Source organism: Gymnodraco acuticeps, unplaced genomic scaffold (assembly GCF_902827175.1).
Source record: "Gymnodraco acuticeps unplaced genomic scaffold, fGymAcu1.1, whole genome shotgun sequence".
NCBI lineage: Eukaryota > Metazoa > Chordata > Actinopteri > Perciformes > Bathydraconidae > Gymnodraco > Gymnodraco acuticeps.
In genome coordinates, this window is record NW_022991762.1 from 1 (window position 1) to 20,576 (window position 20,576).

At 42.6% G+C, this 20,576-nt stretch overlaps 1 protein-coding gene across 1 annotated transcript; it reads right to left on the reverse strand.

The window, feature by feature from the left end:
• Positions 1–315: 315 nt before the first annotated feature.
• Positions 316–20,036, reverse strand: LOC117535056 (afadin-like; the record flags this gene model as incomplete). The annotated part of the gene is made up of 7 exons (XM_034199363.1): positions 19,841–20,036; positions 7,612–7,804; positions 7,371–7,477; positions 7,171–7,286; positions 7,016–7,089; positions 571–645; positions 316–485 (listed from the first exon to the last, which is right to left on the reverse strand). Coding segments are annotated over exons 1-7 (831 nt in total), but the record flags the coding sequence as incomplete, so codon positions are not given.
• Between the last annotated feature and the right edge of the window lie 540 nt (positions 20,037–20,576).

Here is a 20,576-nt window from a genome sequence, read left to right on the forward strand (position 1 = left end):
AAATCGTTTTGTTGAAGCTGTTGTTGGCCTGTGGGAAAATTAATCATAAGAAATTACTAGGCAATAATTTAAGCTTTGTTAGTTCCAGGTTTAATATGTGCAATAAGATCACTTCAATACGTTTTGCAATAAACATTGAACCATTGAACCTCGACTACCCATTTTTGGGTATGGATCCTGAGGTTGAAGCTCAAGCCGGCGACGAGTGATATTTTCTAACAAGAATCATGTGAAATATTCCTCTAAATCCACTTTTTTTGGCGCTTTGTTTGCTTACGAATGTAAATGTAATAGGGTGAGGAGGGGTTTTCTTGCCTGTATGACCCTCCCCGTCATGGCGGCCATCTTGTTGGTGATCTCCGTGGCTTGCTGTGTCTTCAGAGCGGATCGAGCGGCGGCATACAGGATGAACGCCGGCGAGAGATGGAAGTGAACCGTGGAGCTGTTGGTGTAGTTTATCACCGCAGACAGGAAGCCGTGCTCCGCTGGAATATATAAAAACACCAGCGTTATGAGAGAAGGTAGAATAACTATAATATATTATTAATAAAAGGTTCTTCATATACTCACAGGATTCACTGAATGTAACTCCAATCGGTAATCCAGGATCATCCGACAAGTGTGGATTGTCTTTGTGCTTTCCTCCTGTAGTTAAATAAATATATATTATTTATTTAGGATTTTTGATTTTTGTTAATGCAATTTCCTTTTATTTGGGATTTTTGTTTTTTATTAGGAGTTTAATAAAGAATTGTGTTTTGATTTAAGGTTTAATTTTTTAGGATTTCTCTTTTAGGACTTTTATTTTTATCAGGGTTTTTAATTATATTTCTAAAAGGTTTTTTTATTTATTTAGCATTCATTTTTATGTTTTTTCATTAGGACTTGTATTTTTTATTAGGGTTTTCCTCAGTGTTTTATTATCCACCCATCTTCTCCCGCTTATCCGTGGTCGGGTGCGGGGGTAGCAGTTCCAGCAGAGAGCCCCAAACTTTCTTTTCCCTGGCGACATCAACCAGCTCTGACTGGGGGATCCCAAGGCGCTCCCAGGCCAGCGAAGAGATATAATCCCTCCACCTGGTCCTAGGTCTACCACTTGGTCTCTTCCTAGCTGGACGTGCCTGGAACACTCCCTAGGGAGGCGCCCAGGTGGCATCCTAACTAGGTGCCCGAACCACCTCAACTGGCTCCTTTCGACGCGAAGGAGGAGCGGCTCAACTCCGAGTCCCTCCTGATGACCAAACTTCTCACCTTATCCCTAAGGGAGACACCAGCCACCCTGCGGAGAAAACCCATCTCGGCCGCTTGTATCCGCGATCTCGTTCTTTCGGTCATGACCCATCCTTCATGACCATAGGTGAGGGTAGGAACGAAAATGGCCCGGTAGACAGAGAGCTTTGCCTTCTGGCTCAGCTCCCTTTTCGTCACAACGGTGCGGTAAAGCGACTGCAGTACTGCTCCCGCTGCTCCGATTCTCCAGCCCATCTCACGCTCCATTGTTCCCTCACTCGAGAACAAGACCCCGAGATACTTGAACTCATTCACTTGGGGTAAGGACTCATTCCCTACTTGGAGTGGACAGTCCATCGGTTTCCTGCTGAGAACCATGGCCTCAGATTTGGAGGGTGATCCTCATCCCAGCCGCTTCACACTCGGTTGCGAACCGATCCAGTGAGTGCTGAAGGTCGCAGACCGATGAAGCCATTAGAACCACATCATCTGCAAAAAGCAGTGGTGCAATCCTTAGTCCACCGAACTGCAGACCCCCTCCCCCATGACTACGCCTCGAAATCCGATCCATGTATATTACAAACAGGATTGGTGACAAAGCGCACCCTGGTGGAGGCCAACCCTCACCGGAAATGGGTCCGACTTACTGCCGAGGACCCGGACACAGCTCTCGCTTTGGGAGTACAGAGATTGGTTGGCCCTGAGTAGAGACCCCCTCACCCCATACTCCCGCAGCACCTCCCACAGTAACTCCCTGGGAACTCGGTCATACGCCTTCTCCAAGTCTACAAAACACATGTAGACCGGATAAGCGTACTCCCAGGCCCCCTCCAGGATCCTTGCGAGAGTAAAAAGCTGATCCGCTGTTCCACGACCAGGACGGAATCCGCATTGTTCCTCCTCAATCTGAGGTTCGACAATCGGCCTGACCCTCCTTTCGAGTACCTTAGAGTAAACTTTCCCGGGGAGGCTGAGTAGTGTGATGCCTCTGTAATTGGCACACACCTTCTGATCCCCCTTTTTAAAAAGGGGAACCACCACCGGTCTGCCACTCCTTCGGTATGTTTCCGACTTCCACGCAACGTTGATGAGACGTGTCAACCATGACAGTCCCTCAACACCCAGAGCCTTCAGCATTTCCGGGCGGATCTCATCCACCCCCAGGGCTTTGCCACTGTGGAGTTGTTTGACGACCTCAGTGACCTCCCCCCGGGAGATTGGTGTTGATCCCCGTCATACTCCAGCTCTGCCTCTAACATAGAGGGCGGAGTTGTCGGGTTCAGGAGTTCCTCAAAGTGTTCCTTCCAACGCCCTAACACTCCATCAGTTGAGGTCAACAACGTCCCATCCTACTGTACACAGCTTGGATGGTTCCCTGCTTCCCCCTCCTGAGGTGTCGGACAGTTTTCCAGAACAACTTTGGTGCCGCCCGAAAGTCCTTCTCCATGTCTTCTCCGAATCTCCACACCCGCTGCTTTGCCTCGGACGGATGAGGCTGCTGCCCTTCGGGCCTGTCGGTACCTTGCAACTGCCTCGGGAGTCCCCCGGGATAACAAATCCCTGAAGGCCTCCTTCTTCAGTCGGACGGCTTCCCTGACCACCGGTGTCCACCAGGAGGTTCGAGGGTTACCGCCCCTTGAGGCACCTAGGACCTTGAGACCACAGCCCCGCCGCGGCTTCAGCAATAGAGGCTTTGAACACCGACCACTCTGGTTCAATGTCCCCAACCTCCACAGGAATGCCCGAAAAGCTCCGCCGGAGGTGTGAGTTGAAGGCCTCCTGAACTTGGGCCTCCTCCAGACGTTCCCAGTTCACCCGAACTACACGTTTGGGCTTACCAGGTCTATCCAGAGGCTTCCCCCGCCACTCGACCCAACTCACCACCAGATGGTGATCAGTTGACAACTCCGCCCCTCTCTTTACCCGAGTGTCCAAAACATACGGCCTCAGGTCCGATGATACGATAACGAAATCGATCATGGACCTTCTGCCTAGGGTGCTCTAGTACCACGTACACTTATGAGCATCCTTATGTTCGAACATGGTGTTTGTTATGGCCAATCCAATGACTAGCACAGAAGTCCAGTAAAAACACCACTCCGGTTCAGATCAGGGGGGCCGTTCCTCCCAATCACGCCCCTCCAAGTGTCTCCATCATTGCCCACATGTGCGTTGAAGTCTCCCAGCAAGATTAAAGAGTCCCCTTCAGGAGCCCCATACAGGACTTTCCAGGGTCTCCAAGAAAGCCGTATACTCTGAAATGCTGTTGGGTGCATAAGCACACACAACAGTCAGAGTTTTCCCCCCCATAACCCGCAGGCGTAGGGAGGCGACCCTCTCGTCCACTGGGGTAAACTCCAACAACGAAGCACCTAGGGTCTGACAGGAGAGAGTTCTCCCTCCACCTTGTTGTTGAAAAAGCTCCTTATATCCATTAGCTTGGCTAGCTAGCACCAGATGCTAACCACAACGATCTCCGGTAGATACCCACCGGTGCGCGATCTCTCTCTCTCGCTCGCTTGCGCACGCACACAAAATGGCTCGTGCTTGAATGAAACAGACCCAGAAGTAAGCTACTTGTACTCACGAGGCCTATTATGTGCAGAATCCCTCTCGCTTTCAGGTGGTTTTGATTGAGTGTCCACACGTGGACGTTTAAGGACTAAAAAAACGATCCATTTGTCACTTTGCTGTTAGCAAATCATTTGGGGCTCCAGCTAACAGGAAGTCACTCAAGTGTCACAAAGTAATTTAGCCTATAGGTAGGTCAAACATCGAATGGGTGCTGGCCATTGGCCTAATCATATCACCTGTGTTGGCTTTATGTTTTTGGTCAAACATTTATTTGTTTCACATTTGCATTGATGTAATCAATAATTTTTCTGATTTAATTTAATAAAAATAATAATAATTTTCGGAAAAAAAGAAAAAAAACCACATATTTCTTGGGGGTGCTTAGGGGGTGCTTTGGCAATCCTGGGGGGTGCTTCAGCACGTCATGACGAGGGGTCGGCAACAAGCGGACCGCGGTCCAGACCCAGACGCCGACCTATACGGACCCGGACCTATAATCAATACATTAATAGGGGATTTCAATTTTGACGGGCGATTCTATTTTAACCGCTGCCGACAGGGGGCGAAAGAGACGAGTGAGCGATACAGGGAGAGAAACACAGAAGAAGAGACGATCAGAGCGGCAGAGAGAAGAGGAGAGGAAAGTGAGTGAAGAGAATAATTAGCGATACAGAGGAGAGAAGCGAGAGGAGAGTGAACAGGCGTGTTAGCGGCAGACAGGGAGAGACAAATAATTACACATGGCGCTCTCCAGAGAAAGTGGACAGTGAGAACAGAGCTTTTAACCCTGAGTGGACGGACTCATTCATGTTCATCCTGCCCACTGGGAGCACAGACCAGTGTGTCTCATTTGTTCAGAGACCGTGGCGCTCATTAAAAGTGCCAAAACGCCACTATGAGACAAAACACAAAGTGTTTGACCAAACATTCCCTCTCAAGTCAGAACTGAGGTCAAAAAATAAATATCGTTCCAGGGCAGGCTAACCGAGGCTAAAATGAGCACCTGCATGTGTGTATGAGAATGGCCCTGACACCATTTCAGCCCAGATTTCAAGCTCAATTCTCGCACTGAATAAAAAAAAGTGAGTGAGGGACTGCAATATAAGAGGGAAAGAAAGAGAAACTTTAAAACTGTTCAATTGTTATGATGTGTAAAGACTGATATTGTTCTATAATCGTCTGAAACTGTTAAGTCATGATGTGAAACGGTTAACAAAGAAAAAGAGAAACTCAAGCTGCTGCTACACTTTATTTTATTTATCTAAAATTAAGCACTTTTAAGATGCACACATTTTCAAAAGCTATTTTATTTATTTTCCTATTTATTTTTAAATGCAGCCCGAGAGGAACATTACACATATCCACAGTATTTTATTATCTGTATAGTTCAATGCTAATTGACAATAAATATTGTTTATGAATTGTACTTTCTTTATTTGATTGGCAGTCAGTTGTTGATTACATGCAGACGTTGAAAAGCTACAGGCTACTTCAATATATATCACACTAATTCATAAAGCAACTTAGACATTTTGATGTTCCAGACCTTTGCATGGGGAGATTTTCTCTGGACCTCGTTGAATTTTAGTTGAATACCCCTGATAGACGGTTCGGCCACACAAGGCCGACATGGAAACGCATAAAACGATAACGATAACGGGTCCCTAGGTGGGTAGATCTGCGAACGAAACGCTCTGGGGGGGAAACGGCTCCGTGTTTACGCCTATAGGATCATGTCCTGATAATGATGAAGCAATAGCCCCACCTCTCCTGCTCAGAGATCAGCTCCTGGACTGTCAGAAGAGGGGGAGGAAGAGAGAGGCTCCGTTTTGTATTCTTATATTATTATATAGAGTCGTTATCAATTTAGTTTTAAAGCTCAATAAATAACAAAGAAGACCTCTGACCGGCACTTTTCAACTTTTGTCCTGAAGATTTAAACTTTAACGGACATGTTGACAGGTGAAAAAAAATCTAACTGAAACTCTGGCGCACGGCCCCCTCGTCCCTTGGAAGAGGCGGAGAGGTGGGTGTTTTTCATCTGCTGGTGGACGACTGGAGAGCGCTTGCCTCGGGGAGGGAGAAAAAGAGCCAGAGCGTCCACAGCGGAGAATAAGCAGAATGGCAACCATGGCAACCATGCGCGGTAAGTCTGATTTCGGTCCGTTTGCGTTATCGTCCTCGTGTGGCTTCAGCCTCAGTGCCAGATCGTACTTCGCAGCATGTGTAGTAACAGAGTTATAAAGGTTGGTGTACAATCCTGGTTAAATTGGAGAATTACGCCATCTGGTGTTATAAACGTGTGCCTGCATTACTGTAGCTTTGTTACGGCAATGGATTGTGTGAGATTGGAGATTATCATAGCACGTGAGGATCTCTTGAGAGGTGCTATTGTATTATGTCGGTGGACAAAATGTATGTTTTTATTTTATTAGGACAATAACGATCTGTTGTGTTTGTTTAGTTTAATTGTAGTCGTTTAATGCTCATAGCAACATGTTTTTTGTGTGATTGGCTATTTGTTTTATATGATTTATTAATGTGATCATCAATAGCTAATCTGAGCTAATAAGCTAACGTGATTGTGGTGCTATTTCTCTAGAACGCACGTGTCCTTTTTATGTTGTCCATTGAAACGCCTGTATTTGAGTTTTGTACACCAGTTTGTTTATGTTTAATGTGTCACATTGCTTATGAAAATACTACCACTATACGATCATTGATGTTTTGTTGTTGATTATTGGACAGTCATAGCGCGTGAGGATCTCTTGAGAAACGCAGCTCACGTGTCCTTTTTATGTTGTCCATTGAAACGCAGGAAATAAACGGAAGTAATCACCAGCTCTGAGTGATCTGTTGCCGAGGGGACACTACACCGGGGTTACACATGCAGTTATTTTCAGCATTACCTCCATGATTGCTCTCCCGGTTTCGACCTGGCTTGTCCCTGACCAGCCTGCCTGGTCTGTTTCCTGACCCTGCCTGTAACCGGACTATTCTGCCTTGCCTGCTCCTGGAACCCTCGCCTTATCCCGACCAGCCCTTTGCCTACTGTCTGCCGGTTTGTCTTATGCCAGATCTTTTCAGTTGAAACATTTTATAATAAAGCTGGTTACCGACTTTCCCTGGTCTCCCGTGTTTTGCATTTTGGTTCTCAGCTCGTTCGTGACAGGATTAGATTAGATTTATTAGGTTTGTAGATTTTTCTTACCGAGGCCACCGCTCTTTTTTGTCTCGTAGTCAGAAACATAAATGCTGTTGTTGTTCATCAGATTCTCCGTGGACCTGGATATTTGTTTAAAAGGGAAATATGTTAATCTGGACATTACGCAGAAATATGATGGTGAAAAATCAGTAGTATTTTACCTCTTCTCCGTTTCTTTATTTCTGTTCTTGTCTTTCTTCTTGTCTTTCCTGGACATCGTCCTCTTGAAGCTCTGCATCACACCTCCTTTCTCCTTCTCCTGACTCTTCTCCTTTATCTTTCATAAAAAAGGACATATAAGTGAGATTGTGTGGTGAAAAGTGTTTAAACTGCAGATTTAATGAACGTCTTTGAGCTGTACCTCCAAACTTTTCTGGTCTTTTTTGAGCACGAAGCGTCCCTCTCTGTTGTCTCTGTTCCAGTTCAGCTGAACGACCAACGGACTGTCATCCACTTCCAGTTTACGCTCTTAAAACACAAAAACACACAGAAAGTACTCTTAAATAAACAACAGCTGCAAACATTTATCAATGAGTGTCATCAACTTCATTAATCACCAACTAAACTGCCATCTTAAAATGCAGTTTGAGTGGAGTGTTGACCTTTGTTGGCATGGATCTCGAACAGAGAATAGCTCATCGTCAGCATCTTCATGTCAGGTCTGAATTTCTCCGACAGCGTGTCGATGACTTCCAGAGTTTTCCAGCTGCTGCTGACCCGCAGACACTTAGTCGCTACGTTTCCTGAGACTCCGTCCTCCAGGTAGAAACGCATCACGCCATGAAACTCCAAATTCTGAAAGAACACAGAACGAATGGGCGCATGCATCAAGTTATTTGGATCAGGGGTTCTGTAAAACACTACAAATCGTCTCTACGTTTTCCTAGCGCTCCAACTGGGGCTAGGGGCGGGACATCTCTAAGCTGTTGATCACAACAGAGCTGGCCAGCTAACCAATCAGAGCAGACTGGGCTCTGGTTTCAGACAGAGGGTGAAAAGAGGTGCTGCAGCACAGACACTCTTTAAAGTAGAGACACTATATACTGATATACACCTGAACATCAGCAGGAGAGGACTCTTTAAAGTAGAGACACTACATACTGATATACACCTGAACATCAGCAGGAGAGGACTCTTTAAAGTAGAGACACTACATACTGATATACACCTGAACATCAGCAGGAGAGGACTCTTTAAAGTAGAGACACTACATACTGATATACACCTGAACATCAGCAGGAGAGGACTCTTTAAAGTAGAGACACTACATACTGATATACACCTGAACATCAGCAGGAGAGGACTCTTTAAAGTAGAGACACTACATACTGATATACACCTGAACATCAGCAGGAGAGGACTCTTTAAAGTAGAGACACTACATACTGATATACACCTGAACATCAGCAGGAGAGGACTCTTTAAAGTAGAGACACTACATACTGATATACACCTGAACATCAGCAGGAGAGGACTCTTTAAAGTAGAGACACTACATACTGATATACACCTGAACATCAGCAGGAGAGGACTCTTTAAAGTAGAGACACTACATACTGATATACACCTGAACATCAGCAGGAGAGGACTCTTTAAAGTAGAGACACTACATACTGATATACACCTGAACATCAGCAGGAGAGGACTCTTTAAAGTAGAGACACTACATACTGATATACACCTGAACATCAGCAGGAGAGGACTCTTTAAAGTAGAGACACTACATACTGATATACACCTGAACATCAGCAGGAGAGGACTCTTTAAAGTAGAGACACTACATACTGATATACACCTGAACATCAGCAGGAGAGGACTCTTTAAAGTAGAGACACTACATACTGATATACACCTGAACATCAGCAGGAGAGGACTCTTTAAAGTAGAGACACTACATACTGATATACACCTGAACATCAGCAGGAGAGGACTCTTTAAAGTAGAGACACTACATACTGATATACACCTGAACATCAGCAGGAGAGGACTCTTTAAAGTAGAGACACTACATACTGATATACACCTGAACATCAGCAGGAGAGGACTCTTTAAAGTAGAGACACTACATACTGATATACACCTGAACATCAGCAGGAGAGGACTCTTTAAAGTAGAGACACTACATACTGATATACACCTGAACATCAGCAGGAGAGGACTCTTTAAAGTAGAGACACTACATACTGATATACACCTGAACATCAGCAGGAGAGGACTCTTTAAAGTAGAGACACTACATACTGATATACACCTGAACATCAGCAGGAGAGGACTCTTTAAAGTAGAGACACTACATACTGATATACACCTGAACATCAGCAGGAGAGGACTCTTTAAAGTAGAGACACTACATACTGATATACACCTGAACATCAGCAGGAGAGGACTCTTTAAAGTAGAGACACTACATACTGATATACACCTGAACATCAGCAGGAGAGGACTCTTTAAAGTAGAGACACTACATACTGATATACACCTGAACATCAGCAGGAGAGGACTCTTTAAAGTAGAGACACTACATACTGATATACACCTGAACATCAGCAGGAGAGGACTCTTTAAAGTAGAGACACTACATACTGATATACACCTGAACATCAGCAGGAGAGGACTCTTTAAAGTAGAGACACTACATACTGATATACACCTGAACATCAGCAGGAGAGGACTCTTTAAAGTAGAGACACTACATACTGATATACACCTGAACATCAGCAGGAGAGGACTCTTTAAAGTAGAGACACTACATACTGATATACACCTGAACATCAGCAGGAGAGGACTCTTTAAAGTAGAGACACTACATACTGATATACACCTGAACATCAGCAGGAGAGGACTCTTTAAAGTAGAGACACTACATACTGATATACACCTGAACATCAGCAGGAGAGGACTCTTTAAAGTAGAGACACTACATACTGATATACACCTGAACATCAGCAGGAGAGGACTCTTTAAAGTAGAGACACTACATACTGATATACACCTGAACATCAGCAGGAGAGGACTCTTTAAAGTAGAGACACTACATACTGATATACACCTGAACATCAGCAGGAGAGGACTCTTTAAAGTAGAGACACTACATACTGATATACACCTGAACATCAGCAGGAGAGGACTCTTTAAAGTAGAGACACTACATACTGATATACACCTGAACATCAGCAGGAGAGGACTCTTTAAAGTAGAGACACTACATACTGATATACACCTGAACATCAGCAGGAGAGGACTCTTTAAAGTAGAGACACTACATACTGATATACACCTGAACATCAGCAGGAGAGGACTCTTTAAAGTAGAGACACTACATACTGATATACACCTGAACATCAGCAGGAGAGGACTCTTTAAAGTAGAGACACTACATACTGATATACACCTGAACATCAGCAGGAGAGGACTCTTTAAAGTAGAGACACTACATACTGATATACACCTGAACATCAGCAGGAGAGGACTCTTTAAAGTAGAGACACTACATACTGATATACACCTGAACATCAGCAGGAGAGGACTCTTTAAAGTAGAGACACTACATACTGATATACACCTGAACATCAGCAGGAGAGGACTCTTTAAAGTAGAGACACTACATACTGATATACACCTGAACATCAGCAGGAGAGGACTCTTTAAAGTAGAGACACTACATACTGATATACACCTGAACATCAGCAGGAGAGGACTCTTTAAAGTAGAGACACTACATACTGATATACACCTGAACATCAGCAGGAGAGGACTCTTTAAAGTAGAGACACTACATACTGATATACACCTGAACATCAGCAGGAGAGGACTCTTTAAAGTAGAGACACTACATACTGATATACACCTGAACATCAGCAGGAGAGGACTCTTTAAAGTAGAGACACTACATACTGATATACACCTGAACATCAGCAGGAGAGGACTCTTTAAAGTAGAGACACTACATACTGATATACACCTGAACATCAGCAGGAGAGGACTCTTTAAAGTAGAGACACTACATACTGATATACACCTGAACATCAGCAGGAGAGGACTCTTTAAAGTAGAGACACTACATACTGATATACACCTGAACATCAGCAGGAGAGGACTCTTTAAAGTAGAGACACTACATACTGATATACACCTGAACATCAGCAGGAGAGGACTCTTTAAAGTAGAGACACTACATACTGATATACACCTGAACATCAGCAGGAGAGGACTCTTTAAAGTAGAGACACTACATACTGATATACACCTGAACATCAGCAGGAGAGGACTCTTTAAAGTAGAGACACTACATACTGATATACACCTGAACATCAGCAGGAGAGGACTCTTTAAAGTAGAGACACTACATACTGATATACACCTGAACATCAGCAGGAGAGGACTCTTTAAAGTAGAGACACTACATACTGATATACACCTGAACATCAGCAGGAGAGGACTCTTTAAAGTAGAGACACTACATACTGATATACACCTGAACATCAGCAGGAGAGGACTCTTTAAAGTAGAGACACTACATACTGATATACACCTGAACATCAGCAGGAGAGGACTCTTTAAAGTAGAGACACTACATACTGATATACACCTGAACATCAGCAGGAGAGGACTCTTTAAAGTAGAGACACTACATACTGATATACACCTGAACATCAGCAGGAGAGGACTCTTTAAAGTAGAGACACTACATACTGATATACACCTGAACATCAGCAGGAGAGGACTCTTTAAAGTAGAGACACTACATACTGATATACACCTGAACATCAGCAGGAGAGGACTCTTTAAAGTAGAGACACTACATACTGATATACACCTGAACATCAGCAGGAGAGGACTCTTTAAAGTAGAGACACTACATACTGATATACACCTGAACATCAGCAGGAGAGGACTCTTTAAAGTAGAGACACTACATACTGATATACACCTGAACATCAGCAGGAGAGGACTCTTTAAAGTAGAGACACTACATACTGATATACACCTGAACATCAGCAGGAGAGGACTCTTTAAAGTAGAGACACTACATACTGATATACACCTGAACATCAGCAGGAGAGGACTCTTTAAAGTAGAGACACTACATACTGATATACACCTGAACATCAGCAGGAGAGGACTCTTTAAAGTAGAGACACTACATACTGATATACACCTGAACATCAGCAGGAGAGGACTCTTTAAAGTAGAGACACTACATACTGATATACACCTGAACATCAGCAGGAGAGGACTCTTTAAAGTAGAGACACTACATACTGATATACACCTGAACATCAGCAGGAGAGGACTCTTTAAAGTAGAGACACTACATACTGATATACACCTGAACATCAGCAGGAGAGGACTCTTTAAAGTAGAGACACTACATACTGATATACACCTGAACATCAGCAGGAGAGGACTCTTTAAAGTAGAGACACTACATACTGATATACACCTGAACATCAGCAGGAGAGGACTCTTTAAAGTAGAGACACTACATACTGATATACACCTGAACATCAGCAGGAGAGGACTCTTTAAAGTAGAGACACTACATACTGATATACACCTGAACATCAGCAGGAGAGGACTCTTTAAAGTAGAGACACTACATACTGATATACACCTGAACATCAGCAGGAGAGGACTCTTTAAAGTAGAGACACTACATACTGATATACACCTGAACATCAGCAGGAGAGGACTCTTTAAAGTAGAGACACTACATACTGATATACACCTGAACATCAGCAGGAGAGGACTCTTTAAAGTAGAGACACTACATACTGATATACACCTGAACATCAGCAGGAGAGGACTCTTTAAAGTAGAGACACTACATACTGATATACACCTGAACATCAGCAGGAGAGGACTCTTTAAAGTAGAGACACTACATACTGATATACACCTGAACATCAGCAGGAGAGGACTCTTTAAAGTAGAGACACTACATACTGATATACACCTGAACATCAGCAGGAGAGGACTCTTTAAAGTAGAGACACTACATACTGATATACACCTGAACATCAGCAGGAGAGGACTCTTTAAAGTAGAGACACTACATACTGATATACACCTGAACATCAGCAGGAGAGGACTCTTTAAAGTAGAGACACTACATACTGATATACACCTGAACATCAGCAAGGAGAGGACTCTTTAAAGTAGAGACACTACATACTGATATACACCTGAACATCAGCAGGAGAGGACTCTTTAAAGTAGAGACACTACATACTGATATACACCTGAACATCAGCAGGAGAGGACTCTTTAAAGTAGAGACACTACATACTGATATACACCTGAACATCAGCAGGAGAGGACTCTTTAAAGTAGAGACACTACATACTGATATACACCTGAACATCAGCAGGAGAGGACTCTTTAAAGTAGAGACACTACATACTGATATACACCTGAACATCAGCAGGAGAGGACTCTTTAAAGTAGAGACACTACATACTGATATACACCTGAACATCAGCAGGAGAGGACTCTTTAAAGTAGAGACACTACATACTGATATACACCTGAACATCAGCAGGAGAGGACTCTTTAAAGTAGAGACACTACATACTGATATACACCTGAACATCAGCAGGAGAGGACTCTTTAAAGTAGAGACACTACATACTGATATACACCTGAACATCAGCAGGAGAGGACTCTTTAAAGTAGAGACACTACATACTGATATACACCTGAACATCAGCAGGAGAGACTCTTTAAAGTAGAGACAACTACATACTGATATACACCTGAACATCAGCAGGAGAGGACTCTTTAAAGTAGAGACACTACATACTGATATACACCTGACAGCATCAGCAGGAGAGGACTCTTTAAAGTAGAGACACTACATACTGATATACACCTGAACATCAGCAGAGAGGACTCTTAAAGTAGAGACACTAATACTGATATCACACCTGACATCACGGAGAGGACTCTTTAAAGTAAGAGACACTACATACTGATATACACCGGAACATCAGCAGGAGAGGACTCTTTAAAGTAGAGACACTACAATACTGATATACACCTTGAACATCAGCAGGAGAGGACTCTTTAAAGTAGAGACACTCAATACTGATATACACCTGAACATCAGCAGGAGAGGATCTTTAAAGTAGAGACACTACATACGTGATATACACCTGAACATCAGCAGGAGAGGACTCTTTAAAGTAGAGACCCTACATACTGATATACACCTTGAACATCAGCAGGAGAGACTCTTTAAAGTAGAGACACTACATACTGATATACACCTGAACATCAGCAGGAAGAGGACTCTTTAAAGTAGAGACACTACATACTGATATACACCTGAACATCAGCAGGAGAGACTCTTTAAGTAGAGACACTACATACTGATATACACCTGAAACATCAGCAGGAGAGGACTCTTTAAAGTAGAGGACACTACATACTGATATACACTGAACATCAGCAGGAGAGGACTCTTTAAAGTAGAGACCTACATACTGATATACACCTGAACATCAGCAGGAGAGGACTCTTTAAAGTAGAGACACTACATACTGATATACACCTGAACATCAGCAGGAGAGGACTCTTTAAAGTAGAGACACTACATACTGATATACACCTGAACATCAGCAGGAGAGGAACTCTTTAAAGTAGAGGACACTACATACTGATATACACCTGAACACAGCAGGAGAGACTCTTTAAAGTAGAGACGACTACATACTGATATACACCTGAACATCAGCAGGAGAGGACTCTTTAAAGTAGAGACGCTACATACTGATATACACCTGAACATCAGCAGGAGAGGACTCTTTAAAGTAGAGACGCTACATACTGATATACACCTGAACATCAGCAGGAGAGGACTCTTTAAAGTAGAGACAGCTACATACTGATATACACCTGAACATCAGCAGGAGAAGGACTCTTTAAAGTAGAGACACTACATACTGATATACCCGGAACATCAGCAGGAGAGGACTCTTTAAAGTAGAGACACTACATACTGATATACCGGAACATCAGCAGGAGAGAACTCTTTAAAGTAGAGACACTACATACTGATATACACCTGAACATCAGCAGGAGAGGACTCTTTAAAGTAGAGACACTACATACTGATATACACCTGAACATCAGCAGGAGAGGACTCTTTAAAGTAGAGACACTACATACTGATATACACCTGAACATCAGCAGGAGAGGACTCTTTAAAGTAGAGACACTACATACTGATATACACCTGAACATCAGCAGGAGAGGACTCTTTAAATTAGACACACTACGTACTGATATACACCTGAACATCAGCAGGAGAAGGACTCTTTAAAGTAGAGACACTACATACTGATATACACCTGCACATCAGCAGGAGAGAACTCTTTAAAGTAGAGACACTACATACTGATATACACCTGAACCTCAGCAAGAGAGGACTCTTTAAAGTAGAGACACTACATACTGATATAAACTTGAACATCAGCAGGAGAGGACTCTTTAAAGTAGAGACACTACATACTGATATACACCTGAACATCAGCAGGAGAGGACTCTTTAAAGTAGAGACACTACATACTGATATACACCTGAACATCAGCAGGAGAGGACTCTTTAAAGTAGAGACACTACATACTGATATACACCTGAACATCAAGCAGGAGAGGACTCTTTAAAGTAGAGACGCTACATACTGATATACACCTGAACATCAGCAGGAGAGGACTCTTTAAAGTAGAGACAACTACATACTGATATACACCTGAACATCAGCAGGAGAGGAGTCTTTTTAAAGTAGAGACACTACATACTGATATACACCTGAACATCAGCATGAGAGGACTCTTTAAAGTAGAGACACTACATACTGATATACACCTGAACATCAGCAGGAGAGGACTCTTTAAAGTAGAGACACTACACCTGAACATCAGCAGGAGAGGACTCTTTAAAGTAGAGACACTACATAGTGATATACACCTGGACATCAGCTGGAGAGGACTCTTAAAGTAGAGACACTACATACTGATATACACATGAACATCAGCAGGAGAGGACTCTTTAAAGTAGAGACACTACATACTGATATACACCTGGGCATCAGCAGGAGAGGACTCTTTAAATAGAGACCTGCATACTGATATACACCTGAACCTCAGCAGGAGAGGAACTCTTTAAAATAGAGGCGCTACATACTGATATACACCTGAACATCAGCAGGAGAGGACTCTTTAAAGTAGAGACGCTACATACTGATATACACCTGAACATCAGCAGGAGAGGACTCTTTAAAGTAGAGACGCTATATACTGATATACACCTGAACATCAGCAGGAGAGGACTCTTTAAAGTAGAGACGCTACATACTGATATACACCTGAACATTAGCAGGAGAGGACTCTTTAAAGTAGAGACACTACATACTGATATATACCTGAACATCAGCAGGAGAGGACTCTTTAAAGTAGAGACACTACATACTGATATACACCTGAACTCAGCATGAGAGGACTCTTAAAGTAGAGACACTACATACTGATATACACCTGAACATCAGCAGGAGAGGACTCTTTAAAGTAGAGACACTACACCTGAACATCAGCAGGAGAGGACTCTTTAAAGTAGAGACACTACATAGTGATATACACCTGGACATCAGCTGGAGAGGACTCTTTAAAGTAGAGACACTACATACTGATATACACATGAACATCAGCAGGAGAGGACTCTTTAAAGTAGAGACACTACATACTGATATACACCTGGGCATCAGCAGGAGAGGACTCTTTAAAATAGAGACACTGCATACTGATATACACCTGAACCTCAGCAGGAGAGGACTCTTTAAAATAGAGGCGCTACATACTGATATACACCTGAACATCAGCAGGAGAGGACTCTTTAAAGTAGAGACGCTACATACTGATATACACCTGAACATCAGCAGGAGAGGACTCTTTAAAGTAGAGACGCTACATACTGATATACACCTGAACATCAGCAGGAGAGGACTCTTTAAAGTAGAGACGCTACATACTGATATACACCTGAACATCAGCAGGAGAGGACTCTTTAAAGTAGAGACGCTACATACTGATATACACCTGAACATCAGCAGGCGAGGACTCTTTAAAGTAGAGACGCTACATACTGATATACACCTGAACATCAGCAGGAGAGGACTCTTTAAAGTAGAGACGCTACATACTGATATACACCTGAACATCAGCAGGAGAAGACTCTTTAAAGTAGAGACACTACATACTGATATACCGGAACATCAGCAGGAGAGGACTCTTTAAAGTAGAGACACTACATACTGATATACCGGAACATCAGCAGGAGCGAACTCTTTAAAGTAGAGACACTACATACTGATATACACCTGAACATCAGCAGGAGAGGACTCCTTAAAGTAGAGACACTACATACTGATATACACCTGAACATCAGCAGGAGAGGACTCTTTAAAGTAGAGACACTACATACTGATATACACCTGAACATCAGCAGGAGAGGACTCTTTAAAGTAGAGACACTACACCTGAACATCAGCAGGAGAGGACTCTTTAAAGTAGAGACACTACATAGTGATATACACCTGGACATCAGCTGGAGAGGACTCTTTAAAGTAGAGACACTACATACTGATATACACATGAACATCAGCAGGAGAGGACTCTTTAAAGTAGAGACAATACATACTGATATACACCTGGGCATCAGCAGGAGAGGACTCTTTAAAATAGAGACACTGCATACTGATATACACCTGAACCTCAGCAGGAGAGGACTCTTTAAAATAGAGGCGCTACATACTGATATACACCTGAACATCAGCAGGAGAGGACTCTTAAGTAGAGACGCTACAATACTGATATACACCTGAACATCAGCAGGAGAGGACTCTTTAAAGTGAGACGCTACATACTGATATACACCTGAACATCAGCAGGAGAGGACTCTTTAAAGTAGAGACGCTACATACTGATATACACCTGAACATCAGCAGGAGAGGACTCTTTAAAGTAGAGACGCTACATACTGATATACACCTGAACATCAGCAGGAGAGGACTCTTTAAAGTAGAGACGCTACATACTGATATACACCTGAACATCAGCAGGAGAGGACTCTTTAAAGTAGAGACGCTACATACTGATATACACCTGAACATCAGCAGGAGAAGACTCTTTAAAGTAGAGACACTACATACTGATATACCGGAACATCAGCAGGAGAGGACTCTTTAAAGTAGAGACACTACATACTGATATACCGGAACATCAGCAGGAGCGAACTCTTTAAAGTAGAGACACTACATACTGATATACACCTGAACATCAGCAGGAGAGGACTCTTTAAAGTAGAGACACTACATACTGATATACACCTGAACATCAGCAGGAGAGGACTCTTTAAAAGTAGAGACACTACATACTGATATACACCTGAACATCAGCAGGAGAGGGACTCTTTAAAGTAGAGACACTACATACTGATATACACCTGAACATCAGCAGGAGAGGACTCTTTAAATTAGACACACTACGTACTGATATACACCTGAACATCAGCAGGAGAAGACTCTTTAAAGTAGAGACACTACATACTGATATACACCTGAACATCAGCAGGAGAGAACTCTTTAAAGTAGAGACACTACATACTGATATACACCTGAACCTCAGCAGGAGAGGACTCTTTAAAGTAGAGACACTACATACTGATATAAACTTGAACATCAGCAGGAGAGGACTCTTTAAAGTAGAGACACTACATAGGATATACACCTGAACATCAGCAGGAGAGGACTCTTTAAAGTAGAGACACTACATACTGATATACACCTGAACATCAGCAGGAGAGGACTCTTTAAGTAGAAACACTACATACTGATATACACCTGAACATCAGCAGGAGAGGACTCTTTAAAGTAGAGACACTACATACTGATATACACCTGAACATCATTAGGAGAGGACTCTTTAAAGTAGAGACCTACCATACTGATATACACCTGAACATCAGCAGGAGAGGACTCTTTAAAGTAGAGACACTACATACTGATATACACTGAACATCAGCAGGAGAGGACTCTTTAAAGTAGAGACACTACATTCTGATATACACCTGAACATCAGCAGGAGAGGACTCTTTAAAGTAGAGACACTACACCTGAACTCAGCAGGAGAGACTCTTTAAAGTAGAGACACACATAGTGATTACACTGGACAGTCAGCTGGAGAGGACTCCTTTAAAGTAGAGACACTACATACTGATATACACCTGAACATCAGCAGGAGAGGACTCTTTAAAGTAGAGACACTACATACTGATATACACCTGAACATCAGCAGGAGAGGACTCTTTAAAGTAGAGACACTACATACTGATATACACCTGAACATCAGCAGGAGAGGGCCCCTTCGATCTGTACCTAACAAATATGTTTTGTTAAGTTCGTTGAATATGATTTCTAGGCCTGGATCTCAACAATACTTTATATAGAACAGTATTTTAATACTGCAATGTTATACTTCCTACAGCAGTGTATGTTGTTTGTCACCATGTTAAACAGGAAGTACAGCTGCTGTGATGCGATACAAAAACAAATAAACGTAAACTTTTAAACATTGTTTTTTTTCAAGATTCAAGGCTTTTATTGTCATTCGTACATGGCTACAGTGTGGTGATGTCGATGGAAATCTTAGGTCCCAGGCTCTTCCAACAGTGCAACACAATAAAACTGATAAAATAGTGAAAGTAAATACAATAAAATATAGAAGTAATGCAAGGAGAGTCTATATACAAGTGATAAATAATGTGTGCAGGACTCACCTGATCAGGGGCAGTGATCTCGAACAGGTCCAGTCTGTTGTTGTTCCACTGCCGGATCACTCGGGATAGTTTCTCTCGCTGTTCCTCCTCTGGCATTTTCCCAAATTATCCTCAAAGACTTTACCTCGCTGAGATCCTCCAGAGAAACTCTGAGACTGACAGGGAAAGTCTCTCTGGGTGTTGATGTATTGTTTGGGAGGACCCCACCCCTCCGTCAGTGATAAACACCCCCTTTCCGAGCCTCATTAACGGGTCAGTGGTTCCTCGTTATGTGAGGCAAACAGTTTCTAATCATAATCCCCTCCCTTCTTTATAATCCCCGGCAATTTAATCTGACACTTTCTTTTTCCTCTTTAATCAGATATTTTACAGCAGGAAGAGTTTGTTTGTATTTCTAAGCTGATATGTGACCTTTAAAATTAGTGGACAATTATTAAGACTTTTTAGGAACGAAAACAGTGAGAATTCTATTATTACAGTTTCTTATATCTGAATATTTTCTTGTTGTTTGGCTCTTTTTTTACGACACTGAACCAGCAGTAAATGACTCTTTACAGATGCAGAATATTAGCTTATACACAATATATATCAATTTATAAATTAACTGCAATATAAAAGATATCCAGCAGCATTAATGCATCTAAAATCTAAAATGTGATTTTGAAATGAGCTAATACGCACAATAAGTATTTCACTTAGTTATTTTAAGTTCATTTGATGCCAATACTTATACACT